This window comes from Hevea brasiliensis, chromosome 10, assembly GCF_030052815.1.
Source record: "Hevea brasiliensis isolate MT/VB/25A 57/8 chromosome 10, ASM3005281v1, whole genome shotgun sequence".
NCBI lineage: Eukaryota > Viridiplantae > Streptophyta > Magnoliopsida > Malpighiales > Euphorbiaceae > Hevea > Hevea brasiliensis.
In genome coordinates, this window is record NC_079502.1 from 90,468,358 (window position 1) to 90,491,913 (window position 23,556).

General features: G+C 33.9%; 2 protein-coding genes and 1 long non-coding RNA gene across 8 annotated transcripts in view; 2 read left to right on the forward strand and 1 right to left on the reverse strand.

The window, feature by feature from the left end:
• Nucleotides 1-151: 151 nt before the first annotated feature.
• LOC110634475 (GPI ethanolamine phosphate transferase 2) lies at nt 152-10,389 on the forward strand. 6 transcript variants are annotated; one of them, XM_058154360.1, is made up of 18 exons: nt 152-452; nt 582-687; nt 786-830; nt 927-1,094; nt 1,171-1,255; nt 1,355-1,461; nt 1,904-1,984; nt 2,334-2,386; nt 2,481-2,583; nt 3,123-3,272; nt 4,545-4,641; nt 6,720-6,945; nt 7,092-7,185; nt 7,422-8,101; nt 8,333-8,435; nt 8,864-8,956; nt 9,088-9,371; nt 10,047-10,389. In XM_058154360.1, the coding sequence occupies exons 1-18, from the start codon at nt 322-324 to the stop codon at nt 10,180-10,182; spliced, it is 2,742 nt and encodes a 913-aa protein (XP_058010343.1). In that variant the 5' UTR covers nt 152-321; the 3' UTR covers nt 10,183-10,389. The 6 variants fall into 6 exon arrangements, with proteins under 6 accessions (XP_058010343.1, XP_021639178.2, XP_021639185.2 ...); XM_021783486.2 differs by having other exon boundaries at nt 7,422-8,435; XM_021783493.2 differs by lacking the exon at nt 10,047-10,389 and having other exon boundaries at nt 7,422-8,435; nt 8,864-8,982; nt 9,088-9,236.
• A 3,567-nt stretch (nt 10,390-13,956) lies between these two features.
• LOC110634472 (uncharacterized) lies at nt 13,957-14,691 on the forward strand. Its single transcript, XM_021783484.1, has one exon. It carries the CDS (start codon nt 13,957-13,959, stop codon nt 14,689-14,691), a length of 735 nt encoding a protein of 244 aa, XP_021639176.1.
• A 3,347-nt stretch (nt 14,692-18,038) lies between these two features.
• The window catches only part of LOC131183779 (uncharacterized), a 5,648-nt gene continuing 130 nt past the window's right edge, over nt 18,039-23,556 (reverse strand). Inside the window, exons 2-3 of the long non-coding RNA XR_009151788.1 lie at nt 18,717-18,773; nt 18,039-18,148 (exon numbers count right to left, since the gene is read on the reverse strand). This is a non-coding gene — a long non-coding RNA (uncharacterized LOC131183779). The remainder of the gene's footprint in view (nt 18,149-18,716; nt 18,774-23,556) is intronic.

Here is a 23,556-nt window from a genome sequence, read left to right on the forward strand (position 1 = left end):
AATTACCATTAATAGTTAAAAAAAAAAAGCTTCATGAAAGAGTCTTAAGGCTGCATTCATTTCATGGAAAAAAATCCACTGTTAATATATATATATATATATATATATATATATATATATATATATATATATATATATATATATATATATATATATATATATATATATAAGGAGTTAAATTTGTATACAAATGATCTCTAGTTGTCTATGGTAGCTTGGGTCTGTTGGAGTTGGTCCATTTACGCTGGAAATCTGTGTCTGTCCTCTGAGATCAGCTACAAATTTAGATAACATTCTCCTCTTTCAATCCCTAAGAAGAAGATGACCTCCACCACAACTTCTTTTACAAAGTTCACATTTTTCACGGTAGCTGCACTTGTCTTCCAAATCACTGGTCTCTCCCTCTTCGTCTTTGGCTTCTTCCCTGTCAAACCTGCTCTCTCGGGCGTCAGGTTCCAATTTTTCTCACTCTTCACCTCCAACTCCATTTGGTTTCCGAGAAAAAAAGAAAAATGAAACTAAAATCCTCCTGATCAATTATTTGGCAGCCATAGTTCTAAACTTTGATTGATTTATGGCAGTGGTTGGGAGAGCTTTTTCGCACCGGGTTGCCATTCCGTCGAGAATCAGAGTCAGACTCAGATGGAGATGGGTTTGTCTCCCTATGAACTAAAATCGCTATATCAGGTTTCTTTCTTTTGGCGATTAATAATTGTGATTTGAGCCTTTCTAGGTACTACCCACTGGCTGACTGGTAGATTTCCTAAATTTGTTTTTATATTCAGGATCTCTCTTTGATTCCTCCCTTATTTGACCGCCTAATTTTGATGGTAATCATTTTCTGTTGCTTGCCATTGATGTAGTTTTGGAGAGCTAGTTTCAGTTCTAGTTTCAGTTTTGTCATATACAACCGTATGTCATATTAGGTTATTGATGGCCTTCCAGCAGAATTCGTGCTTGGCAAGGATGGCCAGCCTCCGCGCAAGGATTTGATGGATGCCATGCCTTACACTCATTCATTGCTATCTAGTGGAATGGCAATTGGGTACCATGCAAAGGCTGCGCCTCCAACTGTTACTATGCCTCGCTTGAAGGTGGGTTGTAATCGCCACTTCTTAGTTCACCCGAAGTAGGTATGCCTGTCCGCTCACCTTTATTAGCATATTTCAGGCTATGGTTTCTGGGGCAATTGGGGGATTCTTGGATGTGGCTTTCAATTTTAATACACAGGCTCTGTTGGATGACAACCTTCTTGGTCAGTTGAAGTGGATCATATCAGGTTCTAATTGTAATTGAGCTTCTCGTGGATCTGTTTTACAATGCTAATTGCCCAGTTCAAAATTGTGTGCTGCAGGTCAGTTTTTAAGGATTGGTTGGAAAATGGTGATGCTTGGTGATGAAACATGGCTTAAGTTGTTTCCAGGATTATTTGTGAGACATGATGGAGTTAGCAGTTTTTTTGTAGGTTTATCTACATCACTGATTGTTTATACATTTCTTTTCTGCGAGTTCACGTGGCATCTTTCTTATAAATGCTCTCTCGGTTGATCGTGAGTGCTTCTTGTCAATGTTGATGTCATGCTGGTTAAACTTTTGAGTTCTTACATATTCTATCACCAGTATGGCTTGTAGAAATTTGCATATTCAATGAAGATTGTAGACTAGTTATTGAAATCTGGAGGGGTCTATATAGTTCCATGTTTTCTTAAAACATTCTTCTATCCTATCCTAACTGATCATTTCTGTTTGGGGTAGGCGGAAATCTCAAGTCAATAAATAAAATGTTGTTTGTTGTTAATTTTAGGTGTATTAGCAGGCCGTCTTGCTTATTATATGAACAGTTTGGGTGTGACTTGTTTATAATGTAATTCTCGCTTCTACTTAAAGTTTTATCTCTCTACAGGTTAAAGACACAGTACAAGTAGATAAAAATGTTTCTCGGCATTTGGAGAATGAGCTTAGCAGGGATGACTGGAATCTTCTGGTTGGTGTTTGCATTTGTTTGTCAATAATTTACTTTGATTCTAGACATTGAATTTGCAGCCTTTGTAAGACTTGATAATAGTGCATTTTCATACTGCTTTTTCAAACTTTTTTTAATCTTTTATTTTTTCAATTTTTAAATATAATACTCTCTTGCACATGTTGATTTTTCGGTTTGGGGATATTGGTTCATTTTTCTGCTAAAGTTAACCAATTTGTTACGGCATTGAAGAACTAGATTGATATCTTTGTTTTGTGCTTTTATGTAGTTGGTAATGAGTAATTCAATTTCTTTGAGGCATGTTGCATTTTTCTCAAGTGGTTTGATTTTCATTCGAGTTTATTTCTAGGTTCTTCATTATCTAGGCTTGGATCATGTTGGACATATTGGTGGGCGCAGCAGGTATTTCCTTGTTCATTGGCACCAACAATTCTATTAATGAGTTTTTAGCTTTTATTTCTTGAGCTTCACTAGGATGTTTGTGCAACTACTTTAGTTCCTTAATGGGTCCAAAACTTCTGGAGATGGATGAAGTGGTGAAGATGATTCATTTAAGCACTATCCAGACTCACGATAATGATCGAGGACGGACACTTCTGGTTGGTGCTACCTCATTTTTATTCTCTTCAGTTAACCAGTACCCATTGAGACTATCATTAAGAACAATTGGATACCTTTCATTTAGGAACATGCAAATTCTTCTAGACTAATAGATGAAAGCTCATAGATCTTCATGAGGCTTTTGCTATTTTAACTGGGATTCTCAGTTATAACATTGGATTGAAAAGTTAAATCATCAGTTAATAATTTAGTATCAGGTTATTCTTGTCGAAAGAGAGTAACATCACCAGTAAGTTCTTGGGGGTACAATAACCTTTAATTTTTATTAATGGAACTCCTAGTTTGTGCACAGATGGCTGTAATGAAAGATATCACCACACCCAATATTGGATCTTGCTCGAGATCGTGTCGTCAGTGCCTTAATACTCTGATATTTAATATGCGTATGGATTGAGATTTTTTATGGCTAGTAGTATTTGCCACTACAGGCTTCATTTGCTTTCTCTGAGGTTAATGCTTTCATTCCTGTAGATTCATATTATTCTGTCTAATATGTATCTCTCTGCATCTTATATAGGTGGTAGTAAGTGATCATGGCATGACAGAAAGTGGTAATCATGGGGGTTCTTCATATGAAGAAACTGACTCTTTAGCTCTTTTTATTGGCCTGAAAAATCAGGTCTCCATCTCTCATTATGCATCAGCTACTCATAATTCCATTCTCCAGGTAATCAAATTGTTCAATCTTTTAGCTAGCTCCATTTCAATTCAGGGTCTGTTTAGTATTTGCTGTTGGAGTTGTTGTTGAGAAAAACACCTCCTTAAATGTGTTAGTTACAGGATATTATAAATTAGTTTAAAATTAAATTTGACATGTTTTAGTCATAAGAACTCCAAAAAAATTAAACAACTTTTTTTTTTCGCTTCTAAAGTGGTGTTTTTCCTAAAGGCCTTTTTTTTTAACTCCCAATCTCAACCCCAAATGAGACCTCATTCACTTTGTACAAGAAACTGCCTAATTTATTACCCTCAGTTGCATCTGCATCTGGTACAACATCAAATGATATTCCTTGTGGCTTGAAATTTGGATCATATATATTATGTAATAAAATACAACAATATGATTCTTAGATTTTCCATATCCTACTGAATATATCACTGTCCTATAAAACTTGCCTTGATTTCAGCCTTGTTTTTTTTTTTTTAAGGCAATTTGCTCCCTTTTCTTTTTCCTTCTTCCTTCAGGAAACTTTCAACTTCTCTCTCTCTCTCTCTCTCTCTCTCTCTCTCTCTCTCTCTCTCTCTCTATATATATATATATATATATATATATGGATGTCAATTAATTGTTAATTTAACTTATTGATATAAAGAACAAAATAATTAATGCTTTTTCCAAATTGAAGTCATCTTGAACTAAAATTGTCAAATTAAAAAAAGAAAAAGAAAAGAAGGCAGTTTGAACTTTGAGAAAATGCTCTTCTAGCATAAACCATTCTGCCAAGAAAACAGAAAATTTTCCCCTTCTTTTGCTCTTCTTCTTTAGTTTTCCTGTTCCAAAAGCAGCAGAAGCATTATTTCTTTATCTCAGTAGAAGTCCAAAATTTTATTCTTGGTTTGGAAATCGCGAGAGGTCCTGTTTCTAGTCAATACTCACCAATGTGAAGTAGTTGCAAGTACGGGAAAGAGCAAAAATTTAACGTAGCTGCTTTTTGAAAATGAGGAACTCTTGTTGATATTCTCAATGTGATAAACTCAGATTCCATCCTTTAAGACGACTAGTAAATTGATTCTTATTAGTTGGATGGATGATATTGAAAGATTATGAAGATTCTTTGACATTATCCAAAAAGAGGGACTAAGTTTTCAAATTGCTTTTTCTTTCTCTTTGTTTTAGTACCTCTACCCTATCTTGCTTTATTTTAAAATCTTTTTGTTTTTATTCTATTATTGTGCAACAAACATTTTAATTATTAGCAAATAAATTCAAATGTTACAGGTTGACATTGCTCCAACACTGGCTCTTCTATATGGTGTGCCAATTCCTAAAAACAATGTCGGTGTCCTGATTTCAGGAACTTTTGATTGTTTGACAGGTCAGTTCTCTCTTAACTTTTGTTCATGCGTGTATTGTATTTATAAAACAAATATTTTAACAATGGAAAAAATAGAGGAAAATGTTTATAAATATGTTTGTACATTATTCAGTAGGAAATAGCACTCAATAGATCTGTCATCTACTCTGTGAAAATAAATCGGAAGATGTGTCTCTATAGAACTTTGATGATATTAGTGAAACTAATGGGCTATTGCATCTTTCTATACAATAACAACAACAACAGCAGCAACTAAACCTTAATTCCAAACTAGTTGGGGTCGGCTATATTCCATGTCATGAGAGATGATTGAACTTTGCGCTGGTCGTCAACCTACCGCAACCCTTCTCCTTTACCTAGGTTTAGGATTGACTATGTTTTGCTAAGTTCACATAGACAGAATTCCACTACATCTTTCTATGGAAGGACAATTTTAAGAGTCATTGAGAAGTCCAAGCCTTTGGATTAATATTACTCTTTTACCATTGTTTGATTTTATCATAAATTTTGGTCCTCTTTTTATGAAGGTAGCGTCACTAACCACAGGCTCATTACTTCATTTATAATGTGTTGAAATTTAAGTTAATCTTAGTCTCTTTTATATACATATTTAGTCATCTTGCTCCCCTGAATTAAAGAGGCAACAATGGACCGGATAAGTGCTTTCACTTGTTTGAAGGGAACATAAGAGAGCTATAAGGAATGAAAGGCAACATGGAAGCAAACTAGAGTGAAAAACCATGCCTTCCTACGAAAAGTTAAAGTTTGAGGTGGCCTTTATTCATTTGCTATGCATGAAATTAATATTTAAAGTTGTTGTAAAGGTGAAATCACTTATCTTTGCACTTCCTTTTGGTTGGCTTTTTGCAATTTGTTGAGCTGTGATGCAACATGAAATAATTGACCTCTTGGATGGGTGCCATGTGTAAGGGGAGAGGTTGGCCTGTATACCAAAGACAAGTACTCATAGACTCATATATACAACTTCTCCACACAGATCCTGTAGTCGAGGATAACAAGAAATGTAGTGGTTGTCTTCCTAGAGAAGTCATCTTTGATGACTCCTCTTGAGGGGTTGTCTCTTATCAGATCGTTAAAACGTGTGACTTCTCCTAGAAGAAACCAGCTTGTTTAATGCTACTGTGCCGTCACTTCTAAAGTGACCCCACTGACCACTCCCACTTGGCGAGGAGACGTTCAATTAGCTAAATGAGCACAAGCTGACTACCCACCATAAATGTGTTGTAATAATTATGACCACATAGCCATCTAAAGTCTGTGCGTGTTAGGTGTTCAGTAATCACCATTTCAAACGAGTCAGGATAATCATGACATTTTTGAAACCTATTCTAGATATTATAGGCCTCTTTTACACCCTCCAATATGTGGCGATACCGCATTGGATAGAAGTTAGTGCATAAACATTAACTGAGGTAAGTATTGGCATTCTTTGAACCCATATTCCCTATATTCATTCTCTCTATCTTCTTACACGTTCCCTTTTCCAGGTACTAACTTAAGCCTCGAAGTGCCAAGTGAAAGAGGCCCCTTGGCCCTCTGACCCTATGTTGTTTTGCATGTGAGTAGTCGGTGGAGTTCCGAGTAGTCGTATGAATACCCAGAGAAGTCATATTCCAAGCAAGAGTACCCATATACTCCTTAACCATACTTATAGCCTTAGATGCATCCCATCCACGTGTCATGCGTCCCAAATATCACCCATATCACTTGTTATCAAGCTGTTGTATGCGGGATAGAGAATTCTACATTGTTTGAGCTTGCAAAACTAGAGAACTGGTCTTAGAATGGTTGGAATGACAAGTTCATTCATCCATTGTAGTTTAATATAAATATTACAAACTCTATTTGGTTGCTTGCTTCTATAGAAAGATATTATCTATGAACTCATGAATTACAATGGGCTAAAAGGTTGGTAGTTATTTTGTTATGTTTACCATGTAGTTCTTCCAAAAGTTAAAAAAAGAAATAGCATCTGGATTCTGGATCTAATTTGATGCCTGTATCCTATTTGAATTTTACATTTTTGAATTCTTTTTCTTTGTTCTTGATGAATTCAGATCATCAACAGCTGAGGGCACTGGAGTTGAATTCCTGGCAGTTATACCGATTAGTGGAAGCACAATTACCCGGTCTTTCATGTGGAGATTTCTCCTGCAGTGGCTTCATTGATGATCTGGGTTCAGGAAGTGGGGAATGTAGTGGCAGCATGGAGAAGATACTTCGTTGCTTATTTATGAATGCTGCGAATCTTCATAATTCCTGGAAGTATAAGAAAGAAACAGGGTAGGTTTCTTACATGGGATGCTATCTGACATAATTACCATGAAATAAATTTCTGTGGCTTATATTTCTGATACCTCCATATCTTTCTTTGTATTTTATGCAAGTAGTAATACTGGATTTACTTTGATGCTAATTGATCTAAATAGGTTTGAAAGCAGGGAAGACTATAGAAGCACCGTTACAGCATATCATGAGTTTCTGAAAACTGCAAGTGAGTGGTTATCACGCAGAGTCACTGATGTATGTACTTTACTTGTCAATTGTTGTTGATTTGGATAAAAATCATTCTTTGAAAATATATATATATATATATATATATATATATATATATATATATATATATATATATATATATATAATTTTTGTTCTTTTTTTTTGTGAAGGTTAAAGATTATTATATCCGTTTTTTTTTTTTGTTGCCATTCCTTTTCTCAACAGGATGAATTATTATGTCCTGCTTCTTTGTTGATTTGCAGAAACCTGTTCCCTTACTTGCTTTTGGGGTTGTGGCAATGGCCTTATCATGTTTGATATTTTTGGGCCTCATAACTTGCATGAGCAGAGAAGTTTACACTGGGGAGAAGCAACACCTTTCTGGTTCGAGTAACAGCAAAATTAGATGGTGTTTAGATGAAGCCTTTATTTTAGGTGTTGTTTTGATCCTTGTTATGAGTATGGGTTCGAGTTCTATGGTAGAGGAAGAGCAATATATTTGGAATTTTGTTATATCTACATTGTATCTGTTACTACTCCGAAAAGCAGTACAATCTCACAGTGGGAGAAGTGGAAGTGCATTATTTTTGAAGGCACAAAATAAAAGAAGTGATTTTCAACTGTGTGCCATCTTTTTGCTTCTTATTTCTGGACGAATTTTGAGGGGTTGGCATCAGGGTGGTGTAAATTGGACTCATCTTCCGGACATTTCAAAGTGGCTTGAACAGGCTGGGAGTAACCTTATAAGATCAATTCAACTAACCTCAGGCCTTCTAATGATGGGTTTGGGCTTATTTGCTTTATTTTTGTTTGTAACTAATACAAAGCTTGTTAGAGTGGTGGCACTTTTCTTTTTGATATCTGGATTTTTGGTTTTATGGCATATTATGGAGTACCAAGACAATGAATTTGTGTCATCCGATTACCATGCTACACTGCTGGCACAGATAATCTATGCAACGCTGGGTGTTGGCACAATTGGCTTTGTTGTGGCCTTACCATGGCTTATGCCCATTCAGATATCCAGTACATATTCTAAACATAAAATCAACTCATCAACTTTAGTTTCTGTTGACATTCAATACAAGTTTCCATTGCTCGAATTTAGAGATTCTTCATATTTAATTGGGTTGGCATACATGTTATGTTGGTGTCTTCTGCAACTGTTGCTCCAACAGCCAATCAATTCAATGCCTATCTTTTTGCTTCTCATGCAAATCTTTACCAGCATGCTGTATTACTCCTCCAGCGGGCCACAGAATAAGGAATGGCTTGAGGTTAGTTCCTATATCATGTCTTGCTATGACTAACAACGGGATCTGTTAGCTTGAACTCTTGTTAACTTTGACTGAATTGTTTGCATTGTTTAGTCAATTGTATCAAGAATTAGGCAGAAGTTGCCAACTAATGCTTGTAGAGTCTTTGATATCTTAAGCTGGAATGGTATGAGAAGATTAGTGTTTGATATCAAATTTCCGACTGGAGTTTAATGTGAATAAGATTTGTGTTCCCTAAAGGATGTGATGGATACTTGTGACCTTGTTCTTGCTGTGTCTTTGCATTAATTTGTTGGTTTGGATCAAATAGATATGCATTGAATTATGTTCTGATTAAAAAGTTGCTAATTTTGTTTGTGAAAAGGCTGACTCCATCCCAATTTGCAAGTACTAATGTTGGGTGTTTTTTATTTTATGGGTTCTCTTAGGTTGCTTTGTTGTACTATGTGGGAATGGCGGGACATTTCGCTCTTGGGAACAGCAATACATTAGCCACCATTGATGTCGCTGGAGCTTTTATTGTACATACTTTTGCTGTCCTGTTGTAGTTATTATTTTCTTTTTCAAAATCCAATTATATACTGTTACTATATTTTAGATTTAGGCAGCCATGCTCATCTAATTTTCAATCATTGTTTTTGCTTGTTACCAGGGCCTCTCAAGTCACTCGACCTTACTTTCTGGTATTTTGATGTTTATTATCACCTATACATCCCCCATGCTAGTTCTTCTTAGCATGGTGATGTACATCTCTGTGAAGGACACAAGCTATCTGGCAATTCCACAAAGTGTAGATTTAGAGCAATTTCTAAAAATGATGCTTGGCTTTCCTTGCCTAGTTCCGCTAGGCTTGAATTCCATTCTGTTGACTGCATACACCGTTGTATTGCTGTTAATGAGGAACCATTTATTTGTTTGGAGTGTCTTTTCTCCCAAGTAAGTCATACTGAACTTGTAGCTAGTTAATCACCAGTAGCTTATAAAATGTGATGATATAGTGATATTGCCATTTAGTAGCATCAAAGAAGAACTGGTGTTACTTAGAGGGTGTTTGCTTTTGCCGCTTACTTTTAACTTTTAGCTTTAAATATACTTTTTAACTTATGAGTCAAATTAAAAATAAGTAATTAATTATTTTGTAAAATTACTTAAAAAAATGACTTTTATGTAGTTTAAGTATGTGGATAAAAAGTGCTTAAAGGTAATTTAATTAATTAAAATTACTAATAAGAATATGTAATTAAGTATTGTGGTTATTAAAAACGAGGATAATGTTGATTTTTTAAAAAAATTATTAGGATAATATAATTTTTTACTTAGTAAAAGATAATTAAAAATCCTTACTTATGACTTTAGACTTACTTTAAGTAGTTTTTTTTAACTTATAAGTCAAACTAAATGTTAATCTACTTATGACTTTCTATTTATAAATAGATTTGATCGACTTATATGCCAAACTAATCTCTCTTAATTTTCACGACAAAAATCAAAAACTCCTCAGGGGTTCTGTGATATAATAAATTTTAACCTCAGTTAAGGTGCTGAGGTGTCATTCAAGCTACAATGTTCCATCTATGGTAAACTAATCATATATATATATTGAAATTTCAGGTACTTGTATGTGTGCACGACTACTGTTTGCATCTATATAGGGGTTTTTGTGGTGGCTGCAACTGAGATTTATATATATATGGTGATAGCCTTTCGGAGTAAGATTCAGGTTTCAATCAGTAATGGCATTCTATAGCTTCGGATGACAAAAAACCCCAGTTTTGATATTCTCTTAACCAATCATCACTGATCAGTTCTTGAGACATCAGCTGACCATTTTCCCCTTCATTTTTTTTTCGTTCTATATATTATTTCTTTGATTATTGAGAAAAATATGGTATACAGTACACACTTGTAATGAGCGATACAGAAAGTTGCTTTATTCAATAGTTTGGCCAACTCAGTTCTAGTGGTGTTCATGTGATTAAATGATGGGAATGTGGATTTTAGTCCTAAATTTCACCTTGAATTTTGTACATTTTAATTTTGCAATGTGGTATTTTGAACTATAATTCCATCAATCCAATATTAGAATAATAAAATTTGTGATAATCTATGCACGGTGTGTTGAAGAACTGCATAATTTCACCTAAATCAAGTCAATTTGCAGGTAAATCAAGGTTTTATAAATATTGATGGATTGAGTTGGATTGATTTTATTTTTCTGAAAATAAAAAAGAAAAAATCAATTGTTTTGCAGATTGAATTGAGTATTACTTATTTCAATTATACACAATGGGGTGTAAGGAGAAGCTTTTTCTCAACAGGTGTAATAAAATTGAGGATAAACTATTATTTATTTTTTATATTTTAATGAAATTAATTATTTGATTCTATATTTTAAAATTTTATTTTTGTTAAATTATTTAGTTTATTTTATTAAATTTTGTTAATTAATAGTAGTTGAAATACTATTTAGTCTCTATATTTTAAGAGAATTAATTAGTTAATTTTTTTATTTAAAAAATATTATTATTTAATTTACCTATTTTAGAAATTAAGTGGTGATGTATTTTATAAAATATAATATTTTAAAAGTATATTATTGGATATTATTTTTGTATTTTTTTTAGTGGAAATAATTTTTTTATTATTTAAAATTTTAAAGAAATTAATTAATCTTTTATGTAGATAATTTGTATATTTTATAGAAAGAAATAAATGAAAGAAGATTAAGATGGTTTAATTATAAGATTAAATAGTAAAATTAAATGACAGAAATTAATATGTTTTTTAAAATATTAAATAATTAATTTTATGAAAATAAAGAAATTAAATATTAGTTTGATTAATATTGATGGGCTAAATAATTTAACAAAATAAAATATAAAAATTAAATAATATATTTTTTAAAATATAAAGATTAATTTATTAAAATACAAAATTAAAAAATTTGATAGATGTTATTAATAATTAGTTTTTCATAATAATGTTAGCCCATTCATTAATTGATCCAATTTGATATATTAAATAAAAAAAACATTTATTAATTGATAAGTGATATTTTTTTTTTTCTTTAAGGAGTAAAAAATACATACACACTTGGTATAGAATACACACTTTATTTTAAAGGTAAATTAATATTACTAATAACATCTATGGGCATGAGCCCATAAGTTAAAGAGCAGGCCTACCACTTGAGGAAAACTTCACAGCTATTAGCACAGCTGACGTCTCCATAGAAGGTAAACTATTTGAGACAAGAGGAGTCCCCAACTAGAGCAATCAAAAGGAGCAAGAAGATTAGGCAGGATCCATTATCAATCGAAGCACAAGTAGCCTTAGGCAAAGAAGATGAGGGGAACCATAAATCATCCAGAATTCAACAGAGAATGGCGATGGAAGTCTCATCAGCCTCCCACTTACACCTTCCAAGTCATCCCTTTCACTTTTGGAGCCCAATAAGATGTTACCAGCCACGTCCCATCCTTTCCCTCTACAAAGAAGATGCTCAAGTGATGATCTAAAAGCACCCCAATACACCTTCTCTCAAGAATCCAAAGAAAAAAGAATGGAACCTAAACAAAACACAAAGCAAGTTCTCCGACAAAACAATCCAACACAATAAAACACACCACACTAACAGAAAGAAAATAAAAACCAACATAGATCCTTCAATCAAACCCTTAAGCCTACATCTATGAAAACCATCAGTGAAACCAAACCAAAATACTATGTATAGCTCATCCGATGAGGCAAAAGTAAACCCATTTAAACGAGTAGGAGGAGAGCTCTCCCCCCTCCCAGAGGGGCAGGGAGAAGCCATCAGCTATCGCTAAAAGGAAAAGAAGCCTTGGCTCCCAGCTTTATTTAAAAAAAAATAATAATAATAATTTCAATTTTAGATTATCATAATTACGACTACGACACCAATTTTTTCTGTAATTATATATTTTTAATATCAAGTTATTGAATTATAACTCTAATTTATTATGCGCTATATTATTGTAAAATAAGTTAACATTTTATTAAAGATCTTTTTTAACAAACTCTAATTCAAATCCTTTATACCGTTAATTATAAAAGTTAATTGGTTATTTATAGTAATTGTTATTATATTTATTTGTTATTTAATATTAATTATTTATAATAATTATTACTATATTTGTTTGGTAAAATTGATTTGTGATTGAAAATTTTTTTTCAGAAAATTAACAATGCTAAAATATTCATATGTAAAATTATAATTCGATAACTACAATTATAATTATTATTCTAATATAATTATAATTTAAATTTTAAAAATTTAGAATTTAATATAACATATTAATGATAAACAAAAATTAAATTAATTATGTATGTATTGTAAAACTAAATTGGTATAGAACTATAGTAATGTTAGAATTCTTATTTCAGTTTGATAATTTCTTTGAATTGAGATTATATTGTTATAAGTAGTATATTTATTTATTATATATTAATAATTAAATTTAATTATAACAGATAATTTTTCATACAAATTTAATCTAATCAAAGATATAATAAATTTTAATTTAATAAATATTTTATAATTTTTTATTTAATAAATATTTTTATTTATAAAATTAATTAAATTAATATTAATAATATTATTATTTTAATTTAAAAAATGAAATTTAACATTTATTATTTATATGTAAATTATAAAGAGAATAATTTAAAATGCATAGAGATAAAATTATTAATATTATTATTAGATAGAGTTTTTAACTAAATTTTTTTTTTTAATTTTCATCATAAAATTTAATAAAATTTCTATAATTTTAAAAAATTTTATATTTAATGAATTATTTATTTTTTAATTAAGTGATATTAATTTGATATAAAAATTACATGTAAGTAAAATTAAATTACAAATACTAATAATAAATATAATTAATATGCGTAATACGTTAAATAAGAAAATTAATATATAAAAAATAATCAATTTTAATGTAAAATACACTTTATCAATTTTTCAAAAATAAACACTTATGTAACAAGAATTTAAAATTACAATATATCTTATTTCAAATAAAATTAAGAATAAATCAACAATATTATCTTTAAATTTAATGATGCAAATAATTTGTAGAACTAATTTTACCATATTCAGAAAAATAAATAACATTACATAATTTCACAAGTATTTATGAAATAATTTCTATTAATTATTACTTCTATTTTAAATAAAATATATATTAAACAAATAATTTATTAACAAGATTTTTTGCTTGTTTTAATTTCTACTATTTCAGTGAAAATTGAAATATTTTTCTATTATAAATTTAAAATATCATGACAAAAATCCTAAAAATTAGTATTTGAAACGTTCCTGCTTTCTTCAGCAGTTCAATCCTTTCGTTCTACTCTGCTCAAAACCCGAAACCACCGCCGCTGTTCTCGCCAGTACTCCTTTCTCTCTACTAGAATTCCGATTCATATAAATACTCGACCCGTCATTGTGTCCCAGCTCAGGAAACTCCATAAAGACGGCTCCTTTACCTCCATGATGGATGCAACATTCTTTTCACCAACATCTGTGTTTTCAGACTCACAAAAGATATCCCAACAATACCATGGGGTCAAAAACACTAGCGATGAACCCCAGAAGAATGGAAACAGGTCATTTTGGACCGTGTGCCCCTACTGTTATTGCCTGCATGAGTATGATGGGATTTACGAGGAGTGTTGTTTGAGGTGTCAAAACTGTAGGAGGCCCTTTCATGGGGTCGCAGTGCCGCCGCCTCCGGTGGGTGTGGTGGTGGAAGGGAAGGAGCAGTATTATTGTGGGGTTGGGTATTTTCCGTTGAGGTACGATTTTGAAGGTTGCTTGGGTGGCAAGAAAGGGGAAAGTGGTGGCGGTGATTCTTGCTTCGATGAAAAGAAAGGAAATAATGAGGCGTTTAAAGAAGTTGTGGAGAATGTGGTGGTAATCTCTGATGATAGTGATGATGATTTAGGCAATCAAGAGACTGGAGAAGACAAAAATGGGGAAAATAGTGGCCTGGGCGTAGAAGGAGAGATGGTGAAGAATGGGGTTGATAGAGTCCATGGGAATGTGAGAGTTGGTGAGGCAGAGTCTGTGATGCAAGGGAGTGTGAGAATAGAGGTAAAAAAAGAGGGGATGAAGGTGATGGGGAAAGTTAAGTGGGTGGCAAGGAACACGATGAAGGTGATGGGGAAGGGGAAGAAATATATAAAGCTGGAGTCAAGGGGGGAATCTGGGAATCGGAGGGGCGCGTAAGAATAATGGATTTAGCGAAGTGGCTGGAGAAACTCGGCCAACAAATGGAGACAGAAATGGATTTTGGGGGTGGTACTTTGATTCTGAAGATGACTAAGGATTTCTTTCTGTAAAGGGATAATATCAATGTTGGCTTCAGGAGTTCTGCTTGATGGCGGATATGGCAAAGATAAGCTCCTTGGAGTTGTTAGGAAAATTAACTTTCGTCTATATAGTTCTAACAGTAGATGGTGCACGAAAGAGCAGCTAGAGCTCTGGAACACTTGAATGCATATTATCATAGTTGAAAAGGAAATCAAGACTAAATCAAGTAACGTAGTTATGGTATAGTTGTTGCCAATCTGTGTTTTACTTGTTATATTTGAGAAGCTAAGGAAATTTCTACTATTGTTCTTTGACTAACGTGTTGTGATTTCTGTGATAACTAAATTATTGACATCTCAAACGAATTTGATACCGTTTTGGCATGTTACCTGTTTGATATCTGCTACTTATAGCAGTGTTCACACCTTCCACTGGAGATTGTTTCTTACTAATCAGATTCTCAATTAAGTTCATATACTGAGAATTCTACATGATAAACATACAGTTGATAATTCAGTTCACCGTAGTATTGATCAGGAAACATTTAAGATTACAAACATCTGGTATCTGATTCTGTTCCAATTAATGGAAGTTCTACCAATTATGTCTACATTTCTAATATTATAATTTTATTTCTATTATGCATAGAAGTGATATTAGTTGATGTCGTTTGTTTGATGCTGGCATTTCTAGAATTGTGATTTTGAAGATGCATATTATAAATTTTGTAGCTGGAATGTTAGGGTTCTCTTTCAATAGCCTTCTGACAACCATAGGATATACTGCCATGGGTTCTCAGGTAGGTCCTGTTAGACAGTCTTAAACTATAAGCAAAGGAGTGAGGCCAGCGGCCACTCTGACATTTTTGAGATAAGAAATTGAAGATAATAGCATATAGGGGATGATAATAATAAAAAACATACCTTGTCTGACCTTGATCACCCTTTTATAATGTCTCTTTGTGGCTGTTAAAGCCACTTTAGGCAATGAGTTATCAATTCCGGGTGTTCCACGCATTATGAAGATGTAGCTTCGTGATTTTGGCCGTGAGAGTCTCCCATCGGCCAATTTAATATCTTGTGATCTCTTTACATTGCCGAGCCAAGTCATACGGACGTAGGCTAAGCCTGAGTTTCCGATTAATGAAAGGTTTGAATCTTCTCTAATAGGGTTGAGCCGAGCCAAGGTCCCAGTAGAGTATCCAAGGATCTGAATTCCGAACCATTCAGTTCGGATTTCAGGGCAAGCTATATCATTAGGTAGTTGCAGTTTAATGAAGTAGAAAAAGCATAATGCAAGCAAAAGATAGAAGTTGGATGTGTAATTCTTAGGGGGTGCTAGTTTTGGAATTCTCTGTTTCATTCATGTGGCTTATATTGAAGTAATGCTGGCCAGAAAGCTCTAGAGGGCTATTGAAAGTTTGTAGCTGTTGGAATGAACATGCTAAGGTCTCAATTAGTTCTTTCAATGAGATTTTCTTTTGTCTTGTATGAGAGATGGTGATTGACTAGACTTTTCAGCTAGCCCAGTATCAATTGAGTGAGTTGATTGGTGCAAATGAAGAATAAATCTCAGAATAATGATAATTTTTTGGCAACGGCTGTTTCAGAAAAGCATTTTGATCCAAGAGTGCTTGTTCCATGCACTAAAGCCTCCAGTTAACTCAAGCATATAGTGTCAGATGTGGAAATGTAGTTCCAAGAAAATAAGTCTTTAAGTTTAGCCGGAAAAACAAACATATATTTCTATGTTCTGAAATCCATCAGATAGTTATTAATTGGCAGGTGATGGGAGGTAGACTTGGTTGATATTGATACCATATTCTTAACCAGAATTCCAACTCTTGACCAGTTTTCAAAAGCTTGTTCTCCAAGGTAGATTGCTAGCGTTAAGCTATCCCCTCTCAGGAGAATGAGTTTGGACGAGGAACAAGCCTAGTTGAGAAGGTGAACTAACTAGTTCTTTTCCTAACTTGCCCACCTACTATCTCTATCAAATTCCAAGGAAAATTCAACGTTCTCTCTCTATAAATAGGCATTATAGACGATGCACCCTCGAGCTCATTTAAATTTCTCTGCCAAATAATGGCTTCTTTTAATCATAGTTTCATTTTGTCATTACTTGTAGCATTTTATTTCATCAATGTGAGCTTGGCAGGTCGACACCTTATGGACACCCCTGCAGCTCCACCAGCAACAGCGCAGCCACTACCCGCAGTTCCACCGCTGCCAAAGGTCACATTGCCTCCACTACCATCAGTACCTGCACAACCTAAGACCACTCTGCCACCACTGCCCACACAACCAACTCTCCCAAAGCCCACATTGCCACCATTGCCAAATCCAACCACGCCTGCAGTCCCAAAAGTGCCTGGAACTCCACTCCCCACCATTCCCATAATCCCATATCTTCCAACTTTTCCAATTCCCTTCCTCTCCCCACCTCCTTCAAATTAAACCATACGTTTAATTTCCATTGTTATGTTTCCCAACTTAATTTGGAACGGCTTCTATAGTAATATACAGAATCGATTGTTGGTACTTTCCTGTAAAAACTATTATAATTTTTGTCCTTAATGCGTTTCTTATTTGAATGAATATGTGATTTCATAGCTATGGATATGAGTCAATAGTGAGATTTTCTTCTTAACTGATTACTGCTCTTTGAAACGGCTCAACATTAATGCTGATTTATGATGATATGCTTGGTAATGATAATGCAATTTTCATTTTATAATCCAATCTTTTTCATATTAAGTTTTTTTTTTTTAAATAAATTATTTACAAGAAAACAATTCAATTAAATTCTCACATAATCATACTTGATTTCTATTTTTTTAATTCTTTCATTCTACGTATGAGAATTGATAAGAAAGAAATTAATTGAATTAAATTCTTATAAAATTTAGTTCATGGGAGTTGTGTTTTTTTACAACAATCCAACCTATGGGCCGGACCGACACTAGGACCTGAGCCAGCCTAAAGCCCCCGAGGCCCGTAGTAAGTCTAACTATTCCTCAACCCATAACCAAGCCCACAATTTAGGCCCAATATGCATGTAAAAATAATTTAAATTAAACTGTTAAAATTTTATTTCAGGCCAACTTAGCCTAGAAATTTTCAGAAACTAAAATCAGGGGAGCCCAGCTCAACCCTGTTACCTCATTTACAAACTGTTTCAATACCATACAAATCTTCATTTATAAATTTCAAAAATTCAAATTAACACAATTTTTAACAAGGTCCACACTATTACTAACACATGCGGAGTTCTAGATTTTAAATTTAGAAAAGATAGTAAAACAGCTAAATAATCGACGTTAAACCTGCGAGGAAGAAAACAGGTTGCTCTGTAAAATAACTCCTCCTGTGGCCTGGAAAAATATTGAATAGGAGTGAGCGTTCGACTCAGAGAGTAAAATATCAATTTTAACCATAATCTCTATAACTATCTAAAACTAATGCACCCTGTAGAGTGAAATGTAACAACAGCAATAATTTCACATCATAGCAGCAAAAAGGTAATTTGGAGCACTCACACACCCTGTAATATCAATCATAATATATGGAGCCGATCCCTATACGACTCTCTTAAATCCAACACAGTGCCGTGAAGAACTCACTCGGACTTTCACTTAATAACCAAATCGGGTCCCAAATGAAGAACTCAAGCCGTGTCTACCCGAAGGACCGGTCCCAAAGAAAGATCTCAAGCCGTGTCTACCCGTCCTATCCATAGTCCACACCACATCACACGCACGCCAACGCACGCACACTGCTCCAAATTACCACAACAATATCCATGGCATGCTAACAGTTATGAATGCAACATAAATCGTGCCTAGAGTTTAACTACATAAATATATGCATATAAGTGATGCATGGACATGCTTGAACATATAATAATATCGAAATTACAATTAAAATTAATATTTTACTCACAGTACACCCATGACTATTGTGGCTGCTGGACGCAGAAAAATAGCTGATCTCGATCACCTAATAATTAAATTATAAATTTATTAGTACTAAGCTAGAATAAAACTCTAAAGAGGCAACAGACAGCTTAATTTATGCCAGAAATCCGGCAGAGTTTCCCCTATACCTGGAACCTACCCAACCTGCAAAAGGGCTCAAATAACACTTCTAAATTCTCAATTTCCACAATCACATCTCATCAATATCACATGGCCCCACCTGGGCCCTCCAAATCAGACAATACTCAAAATCTTAAAAATTACGTTTTAGTCCCTATAATTGACATTTTTCAAAAATCTACTCAAACAAGCTCTAAAAATTCTAAAATTTTGCCCCGCGGTCCTTAATGATATTATAAGGCTATTGCAAAGTGAATTGTAATTTTCTAATCACCCATTAATATTTTATTCAAGAATTTTACTTAATTCCATAAGTTTCCAACAGCTAACATATTCTTAATTCAATCCAATTCAATATTCACATATTTAAATCTCCATCCTCAAGCTTCAACCAATTATATAAAATTTAAATATCTTTATTTCAAATAATCTTATATGCCTACATGCTAAAAATCTAACTAAAATCCATCTATATTCTTCAAAAATATTGTACAATCACTCAAAAATTCAACAAACACCATAGAATATCTCCAAATAATTTTACTTTCACCATATATTTTTCTTAGAATTTTTCTTCAATTTTTCCTGTTTAAGAAACACTGTATTTATGCTCCACAGACAGAGAAATAATAAAAATAGTCTTACCCGAAGTTTATCTGTGTCTCAAAAATTTCAAAAATTTATGAGGAAACCTCTGAAAGTTAAATTATCTCCATAGCCCACCAGGGCACTGGCACACCATCACAAGACGGTGTCACGCCACGGCCGCGATATTTGCCGGATTTTATCATACCACCATGTTCCTCTCCTCTTGTGGTCTCGGATCGTCGATCCAACGGTCGGATCGTCGTAGATCTGACGAAAAAATTTGAAAAACCCGAAACTTCTCTCCTCCATATCTCACTCATCCGACCTCCATTTGCTGCAAAATTGATATCAAAAGAAAGGTCTCGGAATAAGCTTTCCAACGCAACGCCACCTGAATCGCCTCGATCGGAAGTCGGATGAAGCCGGAATCGCGCCGGACAGCCGCTGCCCACTGTGCGCGCGTTTTCTCTCTCTTCTCCCTCTCTTGCCACCGTTTTTGGTGGCTCTTGCCGTCGCCAGAGGGTCGCCAGCCAGGTGGGGTGCTGCTCGGAAGGTTGCCGGCCGGTTACCGGAAAAAGAAAGAAGAAGGAGAGAGGGAAGGAAAGGGAGAGAAGAGAAAATGGGGGGGGGGGGGGGCCTTCCTCCTCCCGTTTTTGATTTTTTTTTTTTCTGGGTTGTTACATTCTTCCCCCCTTAAGAAAATTTCGTCCTCGAATTTTCGAATAAACAAGAGATATGGAAAAGAAGATTATCGGAACAAGTGCAATCATTACTCCTCCAGCTATGCAGAGATAGGTAAAACATTTATTCTTCAAACTCTTCGTATATTATATATGACATTCTACCGCTCTCTGATTCTACTATAGTGTCCTATTTGTCATCATCTCTTTCTAGAGGGCTTTTATCTTGTAACTATTTATTGACCATTTTTCTGACATTTCAAGTATTCACTATACCTCACTGTTCTTGACTTGATGTCTCATACTTCAATAACCTTTGGTGCTTACCTCACTTTTATTATGCCCCAACATGTCTCTTGGTGACTTCAGTCATCATTCATTTGTTTTAATAATCTCTGTTTCCCCAATGTCATAACTTATGTTCCTTATTCCATAGTATCCTATGAGTAGCTTTCCTGTAGCACCTAATCTAGGCATCTTGTTCGAGATCTTCACTCTTCTTATGACCTCAGTGGTCAATACCTATAAATCTTCTCCTCCCATGATACTTCAAATTTTTAATCTCTTTTGTATCATTACTAAGGTACTTAGACCAACCTCTATCGATCTTATGTAACTAGTCAGGTAGAGTCTCCTCCAAGGGCCAAGTGTATCATTTATCAATATTGGAAAGTAAACTGGGTCTCTCCTTCTAGGTAACAAAAGTGTTTATATTCTCTGACAACTCAATCCATGCGACTTATCAATTCTCACTCCTTCTCTGGAATAGAAATATCTAGACTTCTTCCTATAGCTTCTTAGTATGTGGCCTACTTCTGACACATTGGCACTCAGATCGAGGCTCTACTACTCCTTTAATCTATCATCTCATAATAACTTGTTTTAAACACCTCTTAGTGGGTTCCTAGCATACCTATTCCTCCTTATCCTCATCATTATAACTAGCTATACCGAGCTTTCTTCCTATCCTTTGGATCTTATCCACTTCCTTTTCCTTTTTCTGCTATTATTGATATCCTTTCAACCTACTGCATTTATTCCTAAATCTTAATTCTATTTCACCCTTACACCTTTTCCTTCAAGAATGTCCATCCCATCATCAACTTTAACTTTCATTTTTTATTTCTTAGTCTTATCTTGATTATTAGTTCCATTACTTCGGGAATTCTAACCTTACGGTTCACTCCTACCAGCACATTATTCACCTTTTGTAACACTTATAATTAACCATAGAAAATTCTTTTTTTATCCCCTTTTTCCAACTTAACTATCAGAACATTATCATTCCCTACCAGCCTTAGTAGGAAATTGCTTATCCTGGATGGATATGTGCCCCAGAAACTATAAGTTCCATCTGAACTAACACGGCTATGGAAACTGTGTGCCATGCCTTATTTCTAAACAAGATACTTCACATGTTCATTCTCCTTAATATAATCACATGTACTGCTCATAGCTTTCCAAACTTCAGCCTCATCTTTTCCTATTAGCAACAATCTCATTCGCTGTAACTCATTCACAATTAGTATTCTCTCCAGCTCATAATTTAAAATAGTCACAAGCCTTAGTAGCTAACTCAATTTGACTCCTATTATTACTCTGATCGTCCTTTCATACTTAACACTAGGTATGCACTTACAGTCATTCTCATATCACGAAATTATATATGAATTGGTGCCTACTAAACTCTCAAATAACTAGGTCTCCTTGATTCAGTCTCTGTTCCTTATATAACCCTCTAGAACCAAAAGCACAAGCTAAACTTGAAAAGAAAGAAAAATATCCTCTTATATTCAACTACACCCGATCGTCATATTATAACATTCCACCTATGTTTCTTGGTCTTTCTCTCCAAATTTCATCATCTCCTAGCACAATTGTGCTCTACCTATAAGGTATCATCTGCATGAACATTTTACTGTACCATTGTCCTTCCTGACATAATATTTTATAATTTATTAACTTTACTTATACTCGACCTCTGATTCATATCTATCATCGTTTATATTGTGCCATTAACTTTTGTTGATTCCTGAAAGATTTCTCTCACTAATAAATTCTTCCAACACTAATTCCACCCTTATCTATGGTCATTAATTTGATCCTTAAACTTTCTAGTGATTTATAACCACCCAGACTTGTCACTTTTCATTCTACCCCTACTGTTGTTCTGTCATTATTGCTTCACTGCAAAGTGATTCTGTTGATCACACTAAAAATGTTTGCCTGACATTCATAATGAACCTCTAACTACCTTCTCACTATCTCAAAAGTCTAACCTAAAGCCTCTGTGTCATTATCTATAATTCTTTCCACTCATCATACCTATTTGATCCCTTAGATTAACTTTTATTCAACTTACTACTTACTAACTTCTTTTTCTCTGCCTAATTAAATAGTCTGTAATATCATCTCACACCTTCTAGCTTTTGCTCATTATTATTGTGTTCCTCGCCTAATCTTCTTGATACTGTTAACAAGTTAAAAGAATCTTGCCCATGTCACTATCTCAACTACATCATGCTTTGAATATTACATTACTAGATTCCATACCTCCATCACTATTCTCACTAATGTGGTCCCATTTTGGGTTTTCCATCCTTGTCATTCACCTTGCCAAGAATAACACTTAGCTTACCCTATATCTTAACTTTGTTCCTTTTATTATGCGCTCTTCAGGTTGTCCTTCCATTTATTTCCTTTGTCTTACCCAAAATAGAACTTAACTATTTATCCCTGGTTCCATTCTTCTTCCTAACATGACAGCTGTACCTGCTAACCATATCTTTTAGAGTCTCTATCACGTTATCACATATCTGTGCTATTCAGATTTGGTCCTTTGACCACTCTAGCTAGTACTTCTACTGGCATTTAGATTATATTGTATCGGCAATCAATTGTCCAAACTTTCATTCTGCACTTTCATTCTGCACTTTCTTTATCCATTGGCCTTCTATGATTTATCTTCGCTAATTTATTACTCTTAATAAATTAGAATTAGATTATACTATTGTTTTGAACAATATGAAGTTTTGCCCCGCGGTCCTTAATGATATTATAAGGCTATTGCAAAGTGAATTGTAATTTTCTAATCACCCATGAATATTTTATTCAAGAATTTTACTCAATTCCATAAGTTTCCAACAGCTAACATATTCTTAATTCAATCCAATTCAATATTTACATACTTAAATCTCCATCCTCAAGCTTCAACCAATTATATAAAATTTAAATATCTTTATTTCAAATCATCTTATATGCCCACATGCTAAAAATCTAACTAAAATCCATCTATATTCTTCAAAAATATTCTACAATCACTCAAAAATTCAACAAACACCATAGAATATCTCCAAATAATTTTACTTTCACCATATATTTTTCTTAGAATTTTTCTTCAATTTTTCCTGTTTAAGA

Coding starts and splice junctions, on each gene's coding strand:
- LOC110634472 (XM_021783484.1), top strand. CDS start 13,957: ATGGATGCAACATTCTTTTCACCAACATCTGTGTTTTCAGACTCACAA.
- LOC110634475 (XM_021783486.2), top strand. CDS start 322: ATGACCTCCACCACAACTTCTTTTACAAAGTTCACATTTTTCACGGTA. Junction 688..785: donor AACTAAAATCGCTATATCAG/GTTTCTTTCTTT, acceptor TTTTATATTCAG/GATCTCTCTTTGATTCCTCC. Junction 4,642..6,719: donor AACTTTTGATTGTTTGACAG/GTCAGTTCTCTC, acceptor TGATGAATTCAG/ATCATCAACAGCTGAGGGCA.